Genomic DNA, 19,587 nt, shown 5'->3' with positions numbered 1-19,587 from the left:
ATGATCTAATTGGCTGTCTGAATCACGTGATCAGAGCGCCATTTTAATTCACTATTGCATCTAATGCATCAAGATATTGCGTACGGGGAGTATTCTATGAAAACTTCGAAGCATTTTTGGATTGGTCAATTAGTAAAATTCTTTCTTCTTGATCAATCAAAAGCTTTAAAGCATTAGCAGCACTAGAATCCTAGGCCTGTATTCAGAACGCGCTTTTATCTTTAAAATTCTATAGTATGCGTAACATAAATTATAGCATGTTATCGCGCTAACATTAAGCGCGTTCTAAATATGGGCCTAGAGCCTTAATGGAAAGTGCTCTCGTCTGCACTCGCTTGCCCTTGTCTTCGCTCTCACCCTCACCCATAACTCGCGAAGTCGAAATAATCCAAGTCATTAAATATTGTTATCACTTATCAGTATTGTATTGCCTAGTGTTGTCGTTTATCAGGCGTTTGCCGTCCTTAGCTTGATGGCTTTCTTCCTCAGAACGAATGATCGCTGAGTGACGAAACTAGTTCGTTCCGAAATAGAAGACAAATTACGTACGATCACTACGATCACGTATGGGTACACGGTGAACGATCAGAGCGACTCGTCCACTTGTCATGTCGAACATAAATTGTTACGAGTCTATCAATATGCGATGGAAGACGCAGCTTTCTCGACAGTTGTTACACCGTCGTTAACCACATCATCCATAAGAAATCATTGGAAGCCCTGATCTGTCAAGATAAACAAGGATCGACAAATACTCTACTGTCATAGTTGAAATTTTACACTATAATTTTACCTAACGTCATGGACGGTACCTGCCTTCATCAAGTCATCACAGCACCCATAAAAAATTTCCTGCAACTGCAACGAATCAAAGAGTAAGATGTGAATACAGATTGTATTATGGATTGCACAATTCAATAAATTGTGTATGTAAGAATGTTATAAAGCCAAATGTTTTTTAAAATGTCATTCTGACGAACGGCTTGTACAAGTACAATCAGTATGCCTATTACTATATAATTTTTTTAATTTAATTCGAGTCAATAATAAAAAAATTAAGTCTCCTTGATAATAAAAAATTAAGTCTCCTAATCTCCCCTAATGTTTGCTAACTCATTATCTTAGATAATCCGCTCTGCTCTGATTTAATCTTTATTCTTATAGTTTTGCATTTTTGCATCCTTGGAATTCAGCTGGACGTTTGGCATGTAACATCTATTTATATGCAAAGTAATTTATATCCATGCATGAATTGATAAGTAAATATATTATCAAATAATCGGTTATACATTGGGTGTTCATTAGGCATCTCGTATATGAAAGATCTGACAATTGATTGGATGATATACAGTTATTGTAATATTATTAATCAAAGTTGTGAACATGATACTTTACTACTAGCTAAGTTTTGCCAAGTTACAGTACGGTTAGTAAATGGTAGCTGATAAATTTAATTTTATAATATGTTATACGCACGTTTTGCCATAGCTACACTAGTTGAGAGTTCAAGTCTTTATTGTATAGGATAGATGGGTTTGCAAAAAGAAATAACAAATTATATTTTATGATATGTTAAAGAAAAACATTAGATACACTTTAATATTATCTAATTATGTATTTATTATTATCTAATCAAAAACAATTCCATTCAGTTTTTCTATTAGCTTGCAATCATATTGTGTTACTTGGGCTCAAAAGTGATTATGCATATATAGCAAAATCTTAAGACAGTGTACAAATTTTAACAGAATGCACTAGCACCGCTTGTAAGATAATACATGATCAAAGTATCTTCTGGCAATGTACTCTATGGACCATTCTACCAATATGGACACACGAAAAGAAATCCTATGCTGTAGTGTGGATTATACTTTCCTCTTCTTAAAGTAGTTGAACAAGCAAGTATCTTACAGTTGTGATATAATGAGATATATATATATATATATATATATATATATATATATATATATATATCATGTGTATTGTAATATGCATATATGCTTTTCCATGATGTGCATGTACTTTGTCATAATGCTTAGGAAATTTAAAATGAGCTTTATGTCACACACACACACACACACACACACACACACACACACACACACACACACACACACACACACACAACAGAGAAAATGTATTGTAGTATAATCATTTAATTTTTAATTTCTTACGCCTTTAATCTATTACTGCACTATATATACTATGTACTTACATATCTAAACCTAATGTACTGCAAATGTAGGTGACTTGGGACAGTATAAATAACTTGAGATAGCATGTATTTTTGTTAAATTCTGTCAAGATATTCATCTATGAGTTAATAAAGAAAATTTGAAATTTAAACTTTCTTTAGAGATTGTGGATGGATATCACAATTAAATTTATAATAATAAAAATACACCTGTCACCTACATTTATAGTAGTATGCTATAGCAAATATTGCAATATTCCCTAATTTTATCTGCTTTGTATGGACTCGATTAAATTTCCTTTTATATAATCTTCCTTAATTTTTTTTCATTTTATATAATAACTGGACATGTTTTTTTCATATAACAGTTTTTTATCGCGTTAATGCTGATCAGCATAATATATTATGTACAAATGTGATAAACGAATTGTTATGGAGCATTATTAGTTTTAACGATATTTTATCGATGTCTTTCATAGTACTTTGAAACTGTAGAATATATTTGCATTATATTAAAGGAGATATATAATTCTATTATTTTTATCCCATTATTTTTCTCAATATATTAGGTGTTGGAATTAATTCGTAGCGTTTTTTAATGAAAGAATGTTATTTATTTCACATGAGCATTAAAAAATACATTAATGAAAGTACTTCCCATCACTTGTAAAACGCTACGAATTAATTCCAACACCTAATAATTTAAATACAATTTTATGAAATTTAATTTAGTAAATTTTTACAATTAAGAAAGCAAGTAGAAAAAAAGGACAAAGTATGCAATTGTGAATTGACTTATAGGATAAAGTGGATGAATCCGAGAGCATGCATAAATGAGGCATATACTCCTACATCAATCGAACATATGGCAAATGTGGCAACTCACGGAATATGGGTTGTACCTTCGATAATTGGCGGTATCGAGCTTATACACCGTTCATCAACATGGGCTCAGTTTGTTTCAGCTTGCGTATACGGCACTTCCTTGATTCTTGTCTTTGCAGTATCGACTTTCTTCCACAGTGTGCACTATTGCAATCATAACAGGTACAATTATTTAATCATAGTTTTTATCCGTTAATTCTTATTTATTTCAAATTCTTTGAGACACGTAAGACGGTAAACAAGACATTCATCGCGCATAATATTTTAGACAATTAAAAGATGCGTTGCATCGTTGCGATCGTGCTATGATTTACATCTTCATAGCAGCCAGTTACTTTCCATGGTTAAATATAGAACACTTCTCAGACGATGAACTTTTGTTCGCGATGCGATATGTCGTTTGGATCATGGCTGTAATGGGTATCCTCTATCAGCAGATCTTTCACGAGAGATACAAGATGCTCGAAACTATTTTCTATGTGGTTATGGGTATTGGACCTAGCGTCGCGATTCTTAATGTTGTAAGTAAAGTAACATTGTATTCAGATTGCTCATAATTGCTTGAATTTCATTTTAGAAAAGAATGAACACAAGAAACATTTTGCTCAAACAAAATATATTTTATACGATTTAAAATAATCCTATTTTAATAATATCTCGATTAATTTATGATAAATATTTTTACAGTATAATTATTACAATATTACGGAATTGAAACTGGGTGGGCTGATGTATGTTCTTGGCTTAGTATTTTTCAAATCGGATGGTCGTATACCTTGCGCGCACGCAATTTGGCATCTTTTCGTAGCTGCGGCGGCTGGATTTCATTATTACGCGATTCTGAACCATGTATTTCCTGAAACAGACTCGACGAATATTCTTGGACCATCTGCCGGTAGCATGCCACAATTATCTAATATACTAAAGCCTCATATAGAATTGTAAGAGTGGTATACTGTTTTCTACACTGTTTCTTCCAAATGTTAAATATTCTAAAATGTAACAGTTTTATAAAGGGTAAATATTTTACGGTAGAAGGATATTATTTAATTTATGTACATGCCTATATATTTTCAGACTTTTTGATAAGAACAAATTTATTTTTTAATCGTGATTTGCATATGTGCTGGTCTACTAATTAGACATCTCGTAATTTCAAATGTCTCTCTCAGTAAACAGAAATCGTGTATATATAATGTATAAACGCAATAAACGCTATGAAAAAGCGTAGTGGTATGTATTAAAACGAATGAAAAAGGAAGATTTTTAAGTACCTGACGGCCATATAAGACTTCATTCATATATTATGAATGTGTTACATATTAAAAATAAGACAAAAAATATGATATTACATTAACAAATATTAATATAATGCAGTTATATTGCTAATTACATGACGAGTTCGAATATACTTCTATAGCGAATATTGTATCATTCATATTCCATTTAGTATCAGATTTAATGTTTCGATATCACTCGTGAATAATTATTAAGTAAGAAAGAAAATTTTATCATTCCTGTACTTTTTCAAATACAGATGGAATATTTTTTGGGAAAAACATTATTTTGTTTTATACTATATAAGTTTGATAAAATAAAACTTCTATATTAAATAGTAAACTTCTATATTAGAATCTTTACAAAGTATAAATGCCAAGTTTTACCTTAGCGATGAATGGAAATCAAGTTGATTGAATACATATATTTATTTTCTGCTAGAAGTGTCTTTCTATTTGCAGATATATTGTGCCAAAATTAAATTAAACTCGCGTATGTCCTATCTTAGAATATTTCCAATGAATTATTGACATTTCTTTAAGGAAAAACAAATGAATGTATTATTTGAATCATACTTGTTTCGCTAACATTTTAGTAGGGAATCACAAAAAATAAAGAAAAATTGTATAATATACTTTGCTGAAATTATAGAGCGTTTTTTGAAATATAGTATGTTGAGCAAATGGCCTTATTTGTATTATTACTAGATATATAATTGAACGAAATTATATAGGTTTATATAGCAATTATGTACTTGTTACAGTTAAATTATAATATGTTTATATCGAAACGCGCGCGCGCGATCTAATTTATACTTTCATATATATATATATATATATATATATATATATATATATCAATTATATAATTGAAATTAGTATATATAGTAATAGAGGACAATATTTGTATGTATACGTACGCATATCGTGTGTATGCCCATACATATATATATATATATATATATATATATATATATATATATAAACAAACAAAATTTTCCTCTGAAATTTGCTCGCAAACATTTTATTTAAGAGATATTGACCTCTTAAGTTACTGAACTATATATAGGAATGATTAATATCAAAATATCTCTTTGTTTTACTCTGAAGCAAAAAGTGTACCAAGTGTCCGCTAATGAACTTCAATCATTAAAATGGAAGATAATGCGAAGAAATTACAGACGCATAATGTTCGTCATTCATTCTTTTTTTGATAAAAGAGACACAATGCTTGTCTTTTACGGCTTGAAGCCATCATTTTGAACAAAACATTTATTAATTACATTTTGATTATTAAGACAATAAAGGGGAAATACGTAGATTATTTCGACATTATTTATCCCTTTGTTCTGTAACTTAAGAAATCAATAGTTTTTAAACAAAATGTTTGTGAGTAAACTTTCAGAGGAAACTTTTATTTATTTTGAGATCGTAAATTCATTTTTTAAATTTGACAGTTTAACTCGGGATCACTTTGCGCGCGCGCACACGCACGTATGTATGTAGGTATGTATATAGAATGTATAGTACTGACAATGTGAAATATTACGAAAGTCTTGATGTAATAAGAATATTAATTTGCGATGTATATATGTGCTGTGAGATCGCAAGGAGCAAAGTACAAAATGATTATCAGTTACAAGTTATTCACTATCTATTTTTGTTGTTGTATACTTCGTGGACCAAAATATCGTGGAGAAATATGTAACACAACACACACACATTGCTGTTATCGAGTATATACATACATGTGTGTGCGTGTGCGTGTGTGTGTTTGCGCGCGCATACACACACACACACACACACACACACACACTTCTTGACAATGAGTGTAATACTTAATTAGAAATAAAACATTAAACATATATTGGTCAAAAATTGTTTCTTGGCAAACCTTGCTTTTTATCATAGTAGAAATGGTGTAACATAGTGTGCGCGCGCACGTATTATATAATCATTATACTTAGTACAATATAAAATTGCATATAGGGGCGCGTCTATTCTAGTCTTCAGAAGAGTTTCCATAGTAATAGCAGCAAACAAAGCGAGAATCGAACGAGCCGACAATGGATAAGAATTTCTGACCGGTTATTATCGGTTTTAAACAATTAGTTAAGCAATCTGGAATCTGTACAACGTATAATCATGAAAATTAATATGTGTATGTTTTCAAAAAATGAAAAAATTGCAATTGACATTTTTTCGATAAAATAAATAGATTATCTGTGTGATTCAATTTGATTTGGCGAGTCATTATTATCATTGTAAAGGTGACGTATACGACGGTACCAGTGGTGAAACAAGAAAATAAATAAGTATGGATAATGTTACGTATGATAAGATGGAGAATAAAACTGCATCTTTGACTGCCAACGCGCTTAAAATGCCATCGTGGTTGATGGAGATGACCGAGTATGTAGCATTCTTTCGCACATTATTACTTTTCACCTTTTTAAGAATAAATATGACATCGTTTCCCACTTTTTATCCTTTATATCAGCAATGTAGAGAAGATTAATACAAGTAACGATGCCAAATCAATAAAAATGGAAACATTTGTTTTAATCAATGATCAGCATCATTTAAAAAATATCACCATCAAGAAGGAAGATGAAGATACGTAAGATATCTATATATATTTTTTGGCAATAGCTCATTTTTTCAAGAATATATGATATAGCATTATAAAGCGATATTTTGCTTTGACATTATTATAGAAACAATCAACCTAATAGCTATCAATCAAACTTGAGCCATCTTTATATCGATGCTAATATTACATTACAAACACCATGCACGAGCAAATCACTGCCGAATACACCAAAGAGCGAACAAGTACAAGTTAAACGAAGAACACGCGCTTGTTCTGCCGTTGTGAATGCAAAGTATCGTACGAAGAATGATTTTCATGGTTTGGACGCATATTTGGAAAGAAAACAGATGGAAAAGCATGGGATGTATTTGACATTCGGAAATTATAACGATGATAAAACTGGCGATGAGGATCAATCTTATTTTGAACATCAAATATCAAGTGTCCCGAATCGTGCAGATACACGATTACATTTGTCAGATGACAATTATCTTAACGATTCTATATGTAGTACACAGAATGAAGGAAATCCGAAATTATTATCTGGTCAATATCATGAAATCTTTAAATCTCTCCGCGTTATTTAAAAACAATTTTGTTAAATCATTTGTTATTTTTTTCCAGCTTTTTCAAATAGCTGGTTGATGTCCTGCACTTTGTTGAAAGCTTACACATACATCTTACACATGCATATAATAGAAATATAGAATATTAACGCGTTGTCTGCCCAGCGAGCTTTCTTGTCTTACAATTTTTACTGTACATTAAAGAAAAGGAATTCTCATTATCATAAGCATATAATGACGAAATATCGTCTATTATGAATAAGTAGACAGTAGTGTATATCTCGGCCGGTATATTCTCAATGAGAGAGTATTGTGTTGAATAACACATTTTTTACTTTACATTTAGTTTTTAATTTATTTTTTTGCGTTACTTAAAATTTTATATTGGATAATATTTTTTACTTTTTACAAGATTTACATTAAAGCTTTAAAAGATTTTAATAAATTTCGGCCGGTTAGTACAGTAGTACGACTAGCATGGCAATCAACGTGTTGCATTATTCTGCATCTTTGTAATATACAAATACGAATTAAATATAATTTAGTTTATATATTATTTTTAGATAAACTATACAGAAATTTTATTATTCCTGAATTACCATCCGGAGACTCGTTGGTCATTGATATTATTTCTACCTGGGGCGACAAACATTACGTAGGTCTCAATGGTATTGAAATTTTTTCAAATACTGGAGAACCAGCGAGAATAAAAGAGATACGTGCACATACGACAAGCGTTAATCAATCACCGAACAATGATCATCCTTATACAATAAATAATTTAATTAATGGTATCAATCGAACAAGAGACGATGCAAATTTATGGCTAACACCTTATTCAAATGGTGACCATCATTATGTTTACATGATATTTGAATTCACGATTACTATAGCGATGATCAGAATATGGGTAGGATTTCTTATCTATTTTACGACAATCATAAAAAAATTATCTATAAATACACATAGAAGTACAAGTATATATGCAGCGCAGGTGTGCGCCGCGGCTGGTGTAAAAATACACTTGAATTGAAATTATTTCCTTTTCTTCTTTCAGAATTACAATAAATCTAGAATACATTCCTTTCGAGGAGCCAAAGATGTTATTATTAAATTGAACGATATTATTATTTTTTACGGAGAAATCGCTAAAGCTTCAGGAGATGATATGGGTAGCCTTGATTCTTTTGGAGATGTAAGAAGTCTTATAAAAGCTTTCATTATAGAAACATTAATGACACATAGAATGATCTATACATATAAATTAATTACACTTAATTATTAATCACACACACGTACACACACGCGCGCACGCGCACACATACATAATATAAATTTGAATGAAATCAATTTTATATGTAATGCACAAAAATATTGACTGATGTAGACTATATTATTTACGACGGACGAAAATATTCTGGAATTGATATCAAAACATGATAATACATTCATAGAATTCAATAATGGGACATCAGATTGTGAAGAGAAAGAAATAATTCGCCCAATAACAGCAACAATGACCAATGATCAAGTAAGAGAGCAGCTAATTATTGCATCAATATTTTCATTTAATAATGGTAACGATATGTATAACGTAACACGCCGCATGTGTTAATAAGATAGATACAATAATAGTAATTTCTTTTTAGATTGTTTCGGCGAGACGTAATAATAGCGACGATTCTATTGAAAATTCTCCCAACGCGTATACCAATAGCAAAATTCGCAATACCGCTGTTACCCCTCTATCTTGCCGAGAGGTTCAGTTAATTATCCTTTCTAATTGGGGATTACAGCATTTAGTTGGTAGGTATAAGCGTAGGTATGGCGTAAATTACTTGAATTAATTATTGACACAAGTCAAACTGCAGCGTTATATAATAATATAATCTGCGACATGCATTCGAATCTTTCTTTCCGGTTTTCTTGTTATAGGCCTCACCGGTATAGAATTAATCGGGGATCAAGGTGTAGCAGTCCCGTTAGTAAGTGCCAATTTGCATTGTAACGCGGCTGATACGCATTTAATGAGACTAATTGATGGGCATAATGTTACAACCGAAATGGATTACATGTGGCTAGCGGATTTAATGTTAAATAAGAAGATTATGATAACCATTACTTTCGATATGGATGTGTTCCTGACAGGAATTCGAATTTGGAATTACAATGCATCTTTGGAGTTGTCTTATTGCGGAGTAAGAGAGAAAGAGAGAAAGAGAGAGCGCGCAAATAATTCAAACGCATTGTTCAATAAATGAGAGAACTGAATTCTGATTGCAACGACCAATCTTCTTGCACAGGTGAAACAGTTATTAATTAAATTAGACGGTAGACAGTTGTATGACGAGAATTATTCTGATGGCTTCCTATTGAGACGTGCGCCGGGATCTTGTCATTATGATTTTGTCCAAGAAATTAGTTTCCTTAATCCACCTAATCGAGAACAATCTTCGAATCAAATCATCGATCCAATTACAAAATCACTCGAAGGTATATGTCATTCAGAGACGGCGTGTAAAGCAGGCAAGATAGAAGTGTGCGTGCATCTATGTATATATCTATCTATATATAAGCATAAAAAATTAAAAAATGTCCTATCGTGCATCACATATAACTTTTTAGAATTCGAGTCTTTCGATTCCAACTACGAAGCTCCGTCGATGCCACGCGGATTCGTTTATCAAATAATAATTTTCTCTACATGGGGAGATTCTTACTACGTGGGCCTCAATGGAATACAATTATATGATAATTATGGAAAAGAAATCAAATTAACTGCAGATAGTACGTTCAGTTTCAGCAAAACTCTGCGAGAGATTTCATGACAAATTTAATTTTATGCAATCTCTGCTTCTTTAAAGGAGAAAAACAGAAAAATTGAAAAAAATGAACAGAAAAAGAAATAAAAGAGAATTTCGAATTATTTTTTATAATTTCTATTTGTATTTGTATTGATGTTTATCAATGTTAGTCCTGCCGTTAATGCCGATCATTTCTTGCTAGATGTAGCTGCATTTCCCGAAAGCGTCAACATAATAGAAGGAATAGACAACGATATTCGTACACCAAACAAACTTATCGATGGGATAAATGATACTCGAGATGGACGACATGCCTGGCTGGCTCCTATACTTCCTGGACAAGTAAGCGAAAACGAACCGTACAAGATAATAGTCAATTAATTTCTATTTAATATTCCCAATATGTATTTCTCAGACAAATCGCGTGTATTTAATATTTTATCATCCCATTATGGTATCAATGATCAAAATCTGGAATTATGGAAAAACCTCACAAAGGAGAGTTAAAGAATTTGCAGTAAGAGAAACCAATTGCATTGCAGTGACACACAAGTGTCACTGATAATTCTCTAATTTGTTCAAATTGTATTAAAACCATATTTATATTTATATTGTAGATATTAGTAGATGACTTGCTAGTTTACAATGGGACATTGGATAAACATAACTTATACGGATTGGTAACGTTTGTAAAGGAAAACAGCAATGAGAATTTAGTAAATCGGTAAGTCGTAAAGCAATGTTATTTGCTAACAAGTGTCAAAAAAAATTTGCTTGTTGCATACATATATATTATACAAATTGTAGTTCAGAGCAAGAGAGTCGTCTTTTAAACTTACGAAGAAATACCTCGGGCACTAATTCATTACCGGATCCATCCTTGCGCCCGCATACATCTTTACAATTTAAATAATCGTAACGCTATAGATATTTATCAATACATATTAAAATGTATTTATATTTTTATACTTACAGATTACCGAGATGAGACTTTCATCTTTATATTAGTGTTCCGTTGAAATAATTAATGGCATTAACCACACACACACACACACACACACACACACACACACACACACACACACACACACACACACACACACACACACACACACACACGTCCTGAAATTCGATATCATTGCAGCGTGAAATTTTGTGAAAAATTAAGTGATAAAAGTGTAAGTCATTTTCCATAAAGTAATTTTTTAAATATAAACATTTAAAGTTTAACTATGATAGGACAGTGCGCGTGGCAATATTTGTGATTAGTATCTAATATCATTGCATTCTAATATCATAACATCATATGAATATGATTTTTTAACGCTTTGCAACGCGCTTATGATTATTAATTGAACTTAAACGTTTATTCTAAAACGTTTATATTAAAAATCTACTTTATGGGAAAAAATGGCTTATACTTTTATCACTTAATTTTTTACGAAGTTTCATGCTGCAATAATATATTAACCTCAAATTTCGAGTTACTCTGTGCGTACAATACACGCGCGCGCGCATGCACGTACACTGGGTGTGTGCGGTAAAAACCGTAACGACTTTACGGGTATATTCCTGAGAGCATTTGAAACAGAAAATTCTAATACTAAAATGTCGAGGGTATAATAATTTTTAAATTTATATAAGCACTTAAAGTTAGTGAAGAATCATACCGCCTAAAGTTCGCGCGCTTAGGTAGGCTGGATTTTTCGTTGTATCACATCCGAACGCGCGAACTTTAGGCGATATGATTCGATAACTTTATTAAAGCCTCGACATTTTAGTATTATAATTTTCGTTTCAAAATAATCTTAGGAATTTATCCTTAAGCATAATTGTTATGATCTTTATCAAACATCCTGTATGCATCAATGTGTAATATTTATGTATTGTCATATTTCAGCAATAACTATCCCGTACGAATATTAGATGTAACGTACAAAATATACACATCAAATATATACATGTTTCGGATGTTTCACTTCTACACTCTCGATGTGAATTACGTGATATATTCAGTTATGAAAATAATTATACTCGTGATCTCTTTGTCATTTCTGTCAATGTATAGAAATATCTACTTGGTCCATTCCCTTGTCTTGAGGTCCAATATATTCCTCACTTTCGAGGATAATTGTTTTTGAAACATTTCATATCGTTAAATATTACTTGTGCTCCGCTACCACTTGTTGGCATATTTGATAGAAAAAAGAAAGTAAAACTTGTAAATATATATCAGGGTTGGCCATATTCGACGGAAAGATGTTTTTTTTTTCAATCATGGGAAACGTCGTTACTCGATCTAACATCTCTGTCAAAAGTTACAGTGTTGCCAGATCTTTCCGTCGAATATGACCAACCCTGTATATAATTAAGATTACATAAATATTTTCTATACATATAAAATATGTATATTTTCTTTTACATAATATTAGGTGCGCAACTAAGTTCTCGCTGTTATTTTGATGAAAATGCAACTTTATTGTGAAAAAATGGTTACAAATGAATCATTGAAAGTATTGCCCATCGCTAGCTACTACTTTTTCCCATCTTTCTGGCAGAGCTCGTATACCATCACGATAAAACTGTTCATCTTTTGAGGCTATCCATGAATCAAGCCATTTTTGGATGTCTTCATATGAGTCGAACTGCTGGTCAGCCAGACCATGTGCCATCGAACGGAACAAGTGATAATCGGACGGTGCAATATCTGGAGAATATGGCGGGTGGGGTCGGACTTCCCATTTCAGCGTTTGCAGGTAGGTTTTAACGGGTTTGGCAACGTGAGGCCGAGCGTTGTCATGCTGTAGAATCACTTTTTCGTGCCTCTCCGCGTATTGTGGCCGTTTTTCGCGCAGTGCTCGACTCAATCGAATCAATGAAGTCGATACTGTTCCCCAGTGATGGTTTCGTTCGGTTTCAACAGCTCATAATAAATAACACCGACCTGGTCCCACCAAATACACAGCATAACCTTCGCAGCGTGAATATTCGGCCGAGGCGTCGACGTAGAAGCATGACCGGGGCAGCCCCCATGACTTTCTTCTCTTTGGATTGTTGTAATGAATCCATTTTTCATCACCTGTCACGATGCAATGAAGAAAACCCTTCCTTTTTTGTCGCTGGAGCAGTTGTTCACAGACGAAAAAAACGACGCTCAATGTCCCTTGACTTCAACTCATAAGGAACCCAAGTTCCTTACTTCTGAATCATTCCCAACGCATGCAATCGCTTGGAAATAGCTTGGCGGGTAACTCCTAATACTGAAGCAAGCTCTTCTTGCGTTTGGCACGGATCCTCATCGAGCAATGCCTCCAATTCAGCGTCTTCGAAGGTTTTTGGCCTTCCTTCACGCGGACGGTCGTCAACATCGAAATCACCGTCTTTGAAGCGACGGAACCAATCTCGGCACGTTGTTTCACTTAGAGCAGTATCTCCGTAAACTTTTTGGAGCTCTCTATGCGCTTCAGCCGCCGTTTTCTTCGAATGAAAGAAGAAAATCAATACTTCCCGCATATGACGATTATTTGGCATAAAATCAGACATTTTCACACAACTAAAAGAATATGACGTAAAAACAAAATCACTAACGTTTCAAAGCGGTTTGTTTACCATATGTCTAAGCTTGGTTCATGACGTTTAGGTTATGTCAGAATCGATCAGCACTTACTGCTGGAGCCATCTGTTGACAAACAGCGGGAACTTAATAATATACCTTGTTGTGCACCTAATAATATACCTATATAAATTATTTTATATAATTTTGTTTCAAGTTTTTTCGTTCGTTATGATCTTTCGAATACCTTCGAATTGAGCTATGTTCTCCAAAATTGACATAAGCTATGTGCTGAAATCATAAGTCCGTATTCAGAACACGCTTACAACGATGTAGCGTTCTAACATGCTATAATTAACGTTACGTATACTATAGAATTTTAGAGATAAAAGTGCGTTCTGAATACGGGTCATAGACTTATAAGATAGAGAATTCCGTTCATACGAGAGAAGCTGAAACTGACAATATTGACTTAGTTTTCACCGAGGGTTTGAACCAGATCAAAATGTAAGAACCAACCAACTACAATCGAGTATTCCTCTGTTACTAGGCCATAGTTGTTTCTCTCTTTCACAAGAGCATTGGATGGGGACCAATCAGCTTGAGCGTAAAACCACAACTCTCGAACATCTATCTTCGTTGCTCTCAGCCACTTCTCAGCCTGCCGTGGCGATCAATCAATTCACTATTAGAAAAGAAGAGAATTATTCCGCGACTGTTTCTTTCTCTTTCTATCAAGTCTTCAACTTCTCTCGTACGAATGCTCCGTCTATCTTATAAAAGTCTATGAATTTAAGGGTACCGTGTAAACGCGGTCAGATTCAGACTGATTCAGAATTCAGATTTCCGGACTCGCTTCCCGCTTTCTCGATCTCTCTGGGGAATTTTTGTTTCGCGAATGGAGTTTATGCTCCCCCCTTAACTCGATCGACTATTCTATGCTACTAGCGAGTCTTGCCGCCTCCGTTGACTATTTTCGATTCTGGCCGTATCAACTCAACTTGTAGTCGGCCACTCTATCAAGACAATAATAATAGAATTCAGATTTCTAGCAGAAAATGCGATCTTATTTTGTTCAGTGAACTATTATAGGGAAATGAAATTTGTAATATTTTCTATGATTACACGGAATTTTGAAACACATTCTCTCGCTGGAGAGTAATGTTTTTAAACAAAATATTCTTACATAACATTAACTATTCATCGCAGTCGATATTTATCAATAGCATCTCTCGCTATGACAGATAACATTAATGTAATTTCAAGACCGAAAGTTAGATTTTGTCAATTTTCCGACAATACGCGAAACAAGATAGAGACTGTTGAAAATTCTAAACAACAATCTGATCTGCGAACAAGTGGTCTAAGAATCAAGGAAATAGTGACTCTTAAGAAACCCATCAGAATTGTAGATCCTAAAAAATTTGTAAATATTTGTGACAAAGATACATCTTCAAATAATATTGGCAGTTTATCACATTATTGTACTACATCTGGTAATGTTCGAAATATATCTTTGTCCAATAAAAATATGCCAAAAATCAAGAATACAATTCTGTGTGATGCAAATGGTATTCAAAATACAAAGAATAGTAGTAAAATGTTGCAAGGACAGAACAAGAGTTCGCAAGATGATGTTTTAAAAGACATCGCAAAGAATGTACGACAGAACGGAAAAGAAAATAAACTATTGAATAAGTCTGCATCTAATAAAAATGTAAGCGATATAACAACAGGAAACTTTCAACATAGTGTACAATCGGTTACTCGAAAGAAATTTAAACTTCCTATGGATAATGTTCATATACCAAAAGTAAATATTCAAGATTTTAAAACATCAAAAATGACAAAGCCGCAATCTGTGTCAAGCATTATTAAAAAAACAAGAAATTCAATGATCGAAGGGAGAATTTTTAATGCAAAACCAGTTTCGTCACATTACAAAACTATGACAAGAAATAAAATATCTCCAGTCAAAAAAATTGCATCACGTAACGTGTCAGGTCCTAAAATCAAAACATCAGTGGGATCAGTTTTTCGCAAGGAACAGGCTGATCCAAAAACAAGTGATACAAATGAAAGATGTATCGTTGCATTGGACAAGACTACTACGGTACAAGATTTAGCTCAACCAGAATACAACTCTATCATGTGTACTGTTAATAAGCTGAAAGAACTTGAACGGCAGAAAATTGTTGCAAACATCAATCATTTGCCATTTGCGCTAAAGAGTTTTCTAAATGGAAAGGTAAAACAAAAACTATAAAACACACACACACACATATTATTTGAAATCATCTTTTCGTTACAGATTTCTGCAGCACTTGATTTTCCATTGGATGAGACGCTTTATAAAAATTTGATAGATTTGAGTATAGATGAAAAACAATTGCCATCCACCATTACACGAAGTAAAGATCCAGAACCACGGCAAAAAGATATAGTACCGCAACTTTCTCACTTCTTCATACCCGAAGATATAAAGGAAATTTGTGAGGCTGTACATGTTAAACTTCGAGCATCAAAGATTGACGATAATTGGAACGCCTTTAAAATTAGCAACAGAATACTCGATTGGAAATATAGTATAGATGATATAGATTAGCGTTTATTTTTATAATTTTGTTCAATGAAATTGTTTAAATTTTAAACTGTAATAATAGTAATATCTACTAGCGTAATTAAAAAGTTAAAATAAAAAAAAATATCAACTGACAATACAATTACTTAATAAGAATACACAGAATACAAAGGCAATTTATTCAATATATATATATATATTAATATAGAATAAATTATTAGAGATATATTTCATCTAATTTATTGTTTATACTTAAAGAAATATCATACATTTAGTCTAATGAAAAATCATTTATTTACTCATGAAATGATATTTTTATTGATTTTCCATCAGAATCAAATTCTGATGGCATTGACACAGAATTATTGCCATAGTATCTACGTTGTAGATAAAGATAGATGCGACATAAATTGTAGTAGAGACATGTACCAGCCAGTATCATTCCAATTACAACTCCAGCTACGATTATCCTATTAAAATTTCATTAGATTGATGTTAACATCTAAAGTATGATGAATTTTCCAAATGTAAATGTACTATATATTTACATAGTAATCCATATATCATAGTCTTTGTAACTGCAGCATACATTTTCGTCGCAGCAATACTCTGATGATTCACACAAACCCCATACGCAGTAATGTGCAGTAGTCTGGAAATATATATACACAAAACAAAATACACACACACACACACACATACACACACACGGAAAGAATTTTCTCTTAAAATTTATCTTGAAGATATGATAGTTATGGAACAATATAATATATCAAAGATTTTTATGCCCTTCAGTCAAATTAATCAAACTTATTTTATATTTTATTGTACTTTTATTAGTGAATGTGAAAGATTTTCATAAAATTCTTCGAAATAAAAGGTCCCACGATTGTTATATTAGGTGTTGGAATTAATTCGTAGCGTTTTTTAATGAAAGAATGTTATTTATTTCACATGAGCATTAAAAAATACATTAATGAAAGTACTTCCCATCACTTGTAAAACGCTACGAATTAATTCCAACACCTAATATTTTCAGGATAAATTTTAAGAAAAAATGTGTTTACTGTGTATATATAGATAATAAATTTTCATTTTGATGAAAAAATTATAAATTAAGGTGTAAAAAATTTTGATGAGACATTAATTTTATCGACATTAACGTAAAACGGCAAACATATTAATAAAATGATATCCTCTTCCTTACAAATGTAAGAAACATTTTTACAAATGTTTGTGATATCAATAAAATATCAGAAAATTATAACCAAAGACATAGAATTAATGCGAAACATATAGATATTACCGATGAAATCGCGAAATTCCAAGTCAATATAAACAATATATTGTTTGACAGATACTCCATTGTACGTATGTACATACGTACCTACATATGTAACATCACGGAGGATGTTATACAAAGAAGGATATCAAAATGAAACATGGCTTCGGTAAACAGACGGAATGGAAAATCGGGACGATTCGATTTTAGTGCCGTTGTGCGGAAAAAGTTGGAAGTATATACTACATGATAACATGTACGAAATACACTTGCATGTATGTATGTTTTATTTTTAATGCAGAAATTCCAATTGGTATAAAATTTCCATTTTGTTTGATTAAAAAGTAATTATTGAAAAATACATATATACATGTATAGTCATAGATTATCATTTTTTAACTTACCGATATCAAAAAACTTTGAAATTAAAAAAAAAATGAAACGGGACTATTGTTCCTATTGTGTTTCCACAAACACTATTCTTTCATAAAGCTGTATACATATTAAAGTAGCGCAATCCTTTTACCTGAGCCATCAAATAATGCCGACAAATTTCCTATTGGCTATTTCGACTGCCATTTTTTCATTTTTGATCTAGTGGTTATAGTCCAATAAACGCTTATTATTAATATATTGGGTCATCTAAAAAGTATCCGCGGTTTTTTGTCACTAGATGGTGTTGACCATCAACACCATATAGTGACAAAAAACCGCGGATACTTTTTAGATGACCCATATAATATAGGCTGTGTTTAAAAATTGACTGTCAGTACTGAAAATCTATAATGCACATAACATAAACTGTAGCATTTTCAGTGGCAGTAGATTTGGAATACGATATAGTTAGTTTAAGTCCAAAATGGAGGATTTTTGCGCTACTTTGATATATATAGAGTTTTAAGCCGGAAACATAATGAAAAGTACAGGCACTGACAAGATACTATTGTATCAAAGACGATCGGGCGCTTATGGAATTTTACATGTCTGTTAAATTTAAGTGGTTAAGGCTCGGTTGCACCAATATTACTTTGATTTTAAGCGAAACTTTAAACTCTCTCTACCTCGTTTTAAAACCGAAAAGAGACAGGAACAAAAAGAGTTTTAAGCCTCGCTTAAAATTAAAGTAACGTTGGTGCAATTGGGCCTAAGAGTAAGAAACTAATAACGTGGAACTAATTTTATGATTTATTAATTTCATAGATATGTATATATGTTTAAGGCTTAATAATATCCGATTTTTATTAAAAAAATTGTCGTCGCTTGATGTCGTTATTGTCATCATCTAATGTCATCACCCAACGTCACTGAGCGCTTAGTGAATTCTTGCACCTGTTTGGTCTATTTTTGGATCTATTGGAATATGCCAATTAGATGCAAGAGTTCACTGAGCGCTCGGTGAACTTGGTTGTAATACTAGATGTATCCAGAAGCACGATCGCTCACTGAGCGCTCAATGAACTCTTGCATTTGATTGATATATTTTATTAGATCTAAAAATTGGTTTTACCAAACAGATAAAAGAGCTTACTGAGCAGTCGTGCTTCTGGATGCATTGAGTGCATTGAATGCACTCAATAAAGCTGTACAGCGCTTTTCCGAAGTCAGAAATCGCTCCTTTTCTGGACGGTATTCCAATCATAGTCTGATCTTTGATACGATTAACGCGATACTGCAAACGCTTTGAAATGTTTTTTAATTGGTTAGTTTGTAAGATTCTTTCTTCTAATCGATCCATCAAATGCTTTAAAATATTTGTAGCAATACTTTGACCACAGCCCTTATTTCAAGATTGTCTTAAGTAATATGTCTTGAGACGCTAACTTCGGACATACAATAGGTGTATATTTTAAGC

The 19,587-nt window shown here is 32.4% G+C and overlaps 4 protein-coding genes and 1 long non-coding RNA gene across 8 annotated transcripts in view; 3 read left to right on the top strand and 2 right to left on the bottom strand.

The window, feature by feature from the left end:
- The window catches only part of LOC105147548 (uncharacterized), a 32,205-nt gene extending 29,091 nt beyond the window's left edge, over window positions 1-3,114 (bottom strand). The window contains exon 1 of the mRNA XM_087410550.1: window positions 3,097-3,114. The gene's annotated coding sequence lies outside the window, so the exon portion shown is untranslated. The remainder of the gene's footprint in view (window positions 1-3,096) is intronic.
- On the top strand, window positions 335-6,221 carry LOC105147569 (monocyte to macrophage differentiation factor 2). Of its 3 annotated transcripts, none has more exons than XM_011058690.2 (5): window positions 335-875; window positions 1,749-1,898; window positions 2,996-3,241; window positions 3,348-3,600; window positions 3,767-6,221. In XM_011058690.2, exons 3-5 carry the CDS (start codon window positions 3,006-3,008, stop codon window positions 4,022-4,024), a joined length of 747 nt encoding a protein of 248 aa, XP_011056992.1. In that variant the 5' UTR covers window positions 335-875; window positions 1,749-1,898; window positions 2,996-3,005; the 3' UTR covers window positions 4,025-6,221. The 3 variants fall into 3 exon arrangements, with proteins under 3 accessions (XP_011056992.1, XP_011056984.1, XP_087266671.1); XM_087410545.1 differs by lacking the exon at window positions 335-875 and adding an exon at window positions 1,235-1,426 and having other exon boundaries at window positions 1,653-1,898; XM_011058682.2 differs by lacking the exon at window positions 1,749-1,898.
- A 407-nt stretch (window positions 6,222-6,628) lies between these two features.
- Window positions 6,629-12,277, top strand: LOC105147595 (katanin-interacting protein). 2 transcript variants are annotated; one of them, XM_011058744.2, is made up of 14 exons: window positions 6,629-6,768; window positions 6,857-6,976; window positions 7,074-7,495; window positions 8,079-8,425; window positions 8,573-8,710; window positions 8,903-9,046; window positions 9,165-9,321; window positions 9,451-9,713; window positions 9,819-10,008; window positions 10,141-10,302; window positions 10,522-10,661; window positions 10,735-10,836; window positions 10,937-11,043; window positions 11,127-12,277. In XM_011058744.2, exons 1-14 carry the CDS (start codon window positions 6,674-6,676, stop codon window positions 11,230-11,232), a joined length of 2,493 nt encoding a protein of 830 aa, XP_011057046.1. In that variant the 5' UTR covers window positions 6,629-6,673; the 3' UTR covers window positions 11,233-12,277. The 2 variants fall into 2 exon arrangements, with proteins under 2 accessions (XP_011057046.1, XP_087266669.1); XM_087410543.1 differs by having other exon boundaries at window positions 9,819-10,302.
- A 2,504-nt stretch (window positions 12,278-14,781) lies between these two features.
- Window positions 14,782-16,577, top strand: LOC105147532 (hypothetical protein). Its single transcript, XM_011058620.2, has 2 exons — window positions 14,782-16,120; window positions 16,184-16,577. The coding sequence occupies exons 1-2, from the start codon at window positions 15,110-15,112 to the stop codon at window positions 16,475-16,477; spliced, it is 1,305 nt and encodes a 434-aa protein (XP_011056922.1). The 5' UTR covers window positions 14,782-15,109; the 3' UTR covers window positions 16,478-16,577.
- A 465-nt stretch (window positions 16,578-17,042) lies between these two features.
- LOC105147527 (uncharacterized) lies at window positions 17,043-18,771 on the bottom strand. The gene is made up of 2 exons (XR_015546447.1): window positions 17,760-18,771; window positions 17,043-17,105 (listed from the first exon to the last, which is right to left on the bottom strand). It is a non-coding gene; the product is annotated as an uncharacterized LOC105147527 (long non-coding RNA).
- Between the last annotated feature and the right edge of the window lie 816 nt (window positions 18,772-19,587).

Source organism: Acromyrmex echinatior, chromosome 10 (assembly GCF_024713525.1).
Source record: "Acromyrmex echinatior isolate Ae372 chromosome 10, ASM2471352v2, whole genome shotgun sequence".
In the NCBI taxonomy this organism is placed as follows: domain Eukaryota; kingdom Metazoa; phylum Arthropoda; class Insecta; order Hymenoptera; family Formicidae; genus Acromyrmex; species Acromyrmex echinatior.
The sequence above is the reverse complement of the archived record's forward strand: the minus strand, read 5'-3'. Positions and strand labels throughout refer to the sequence as shown.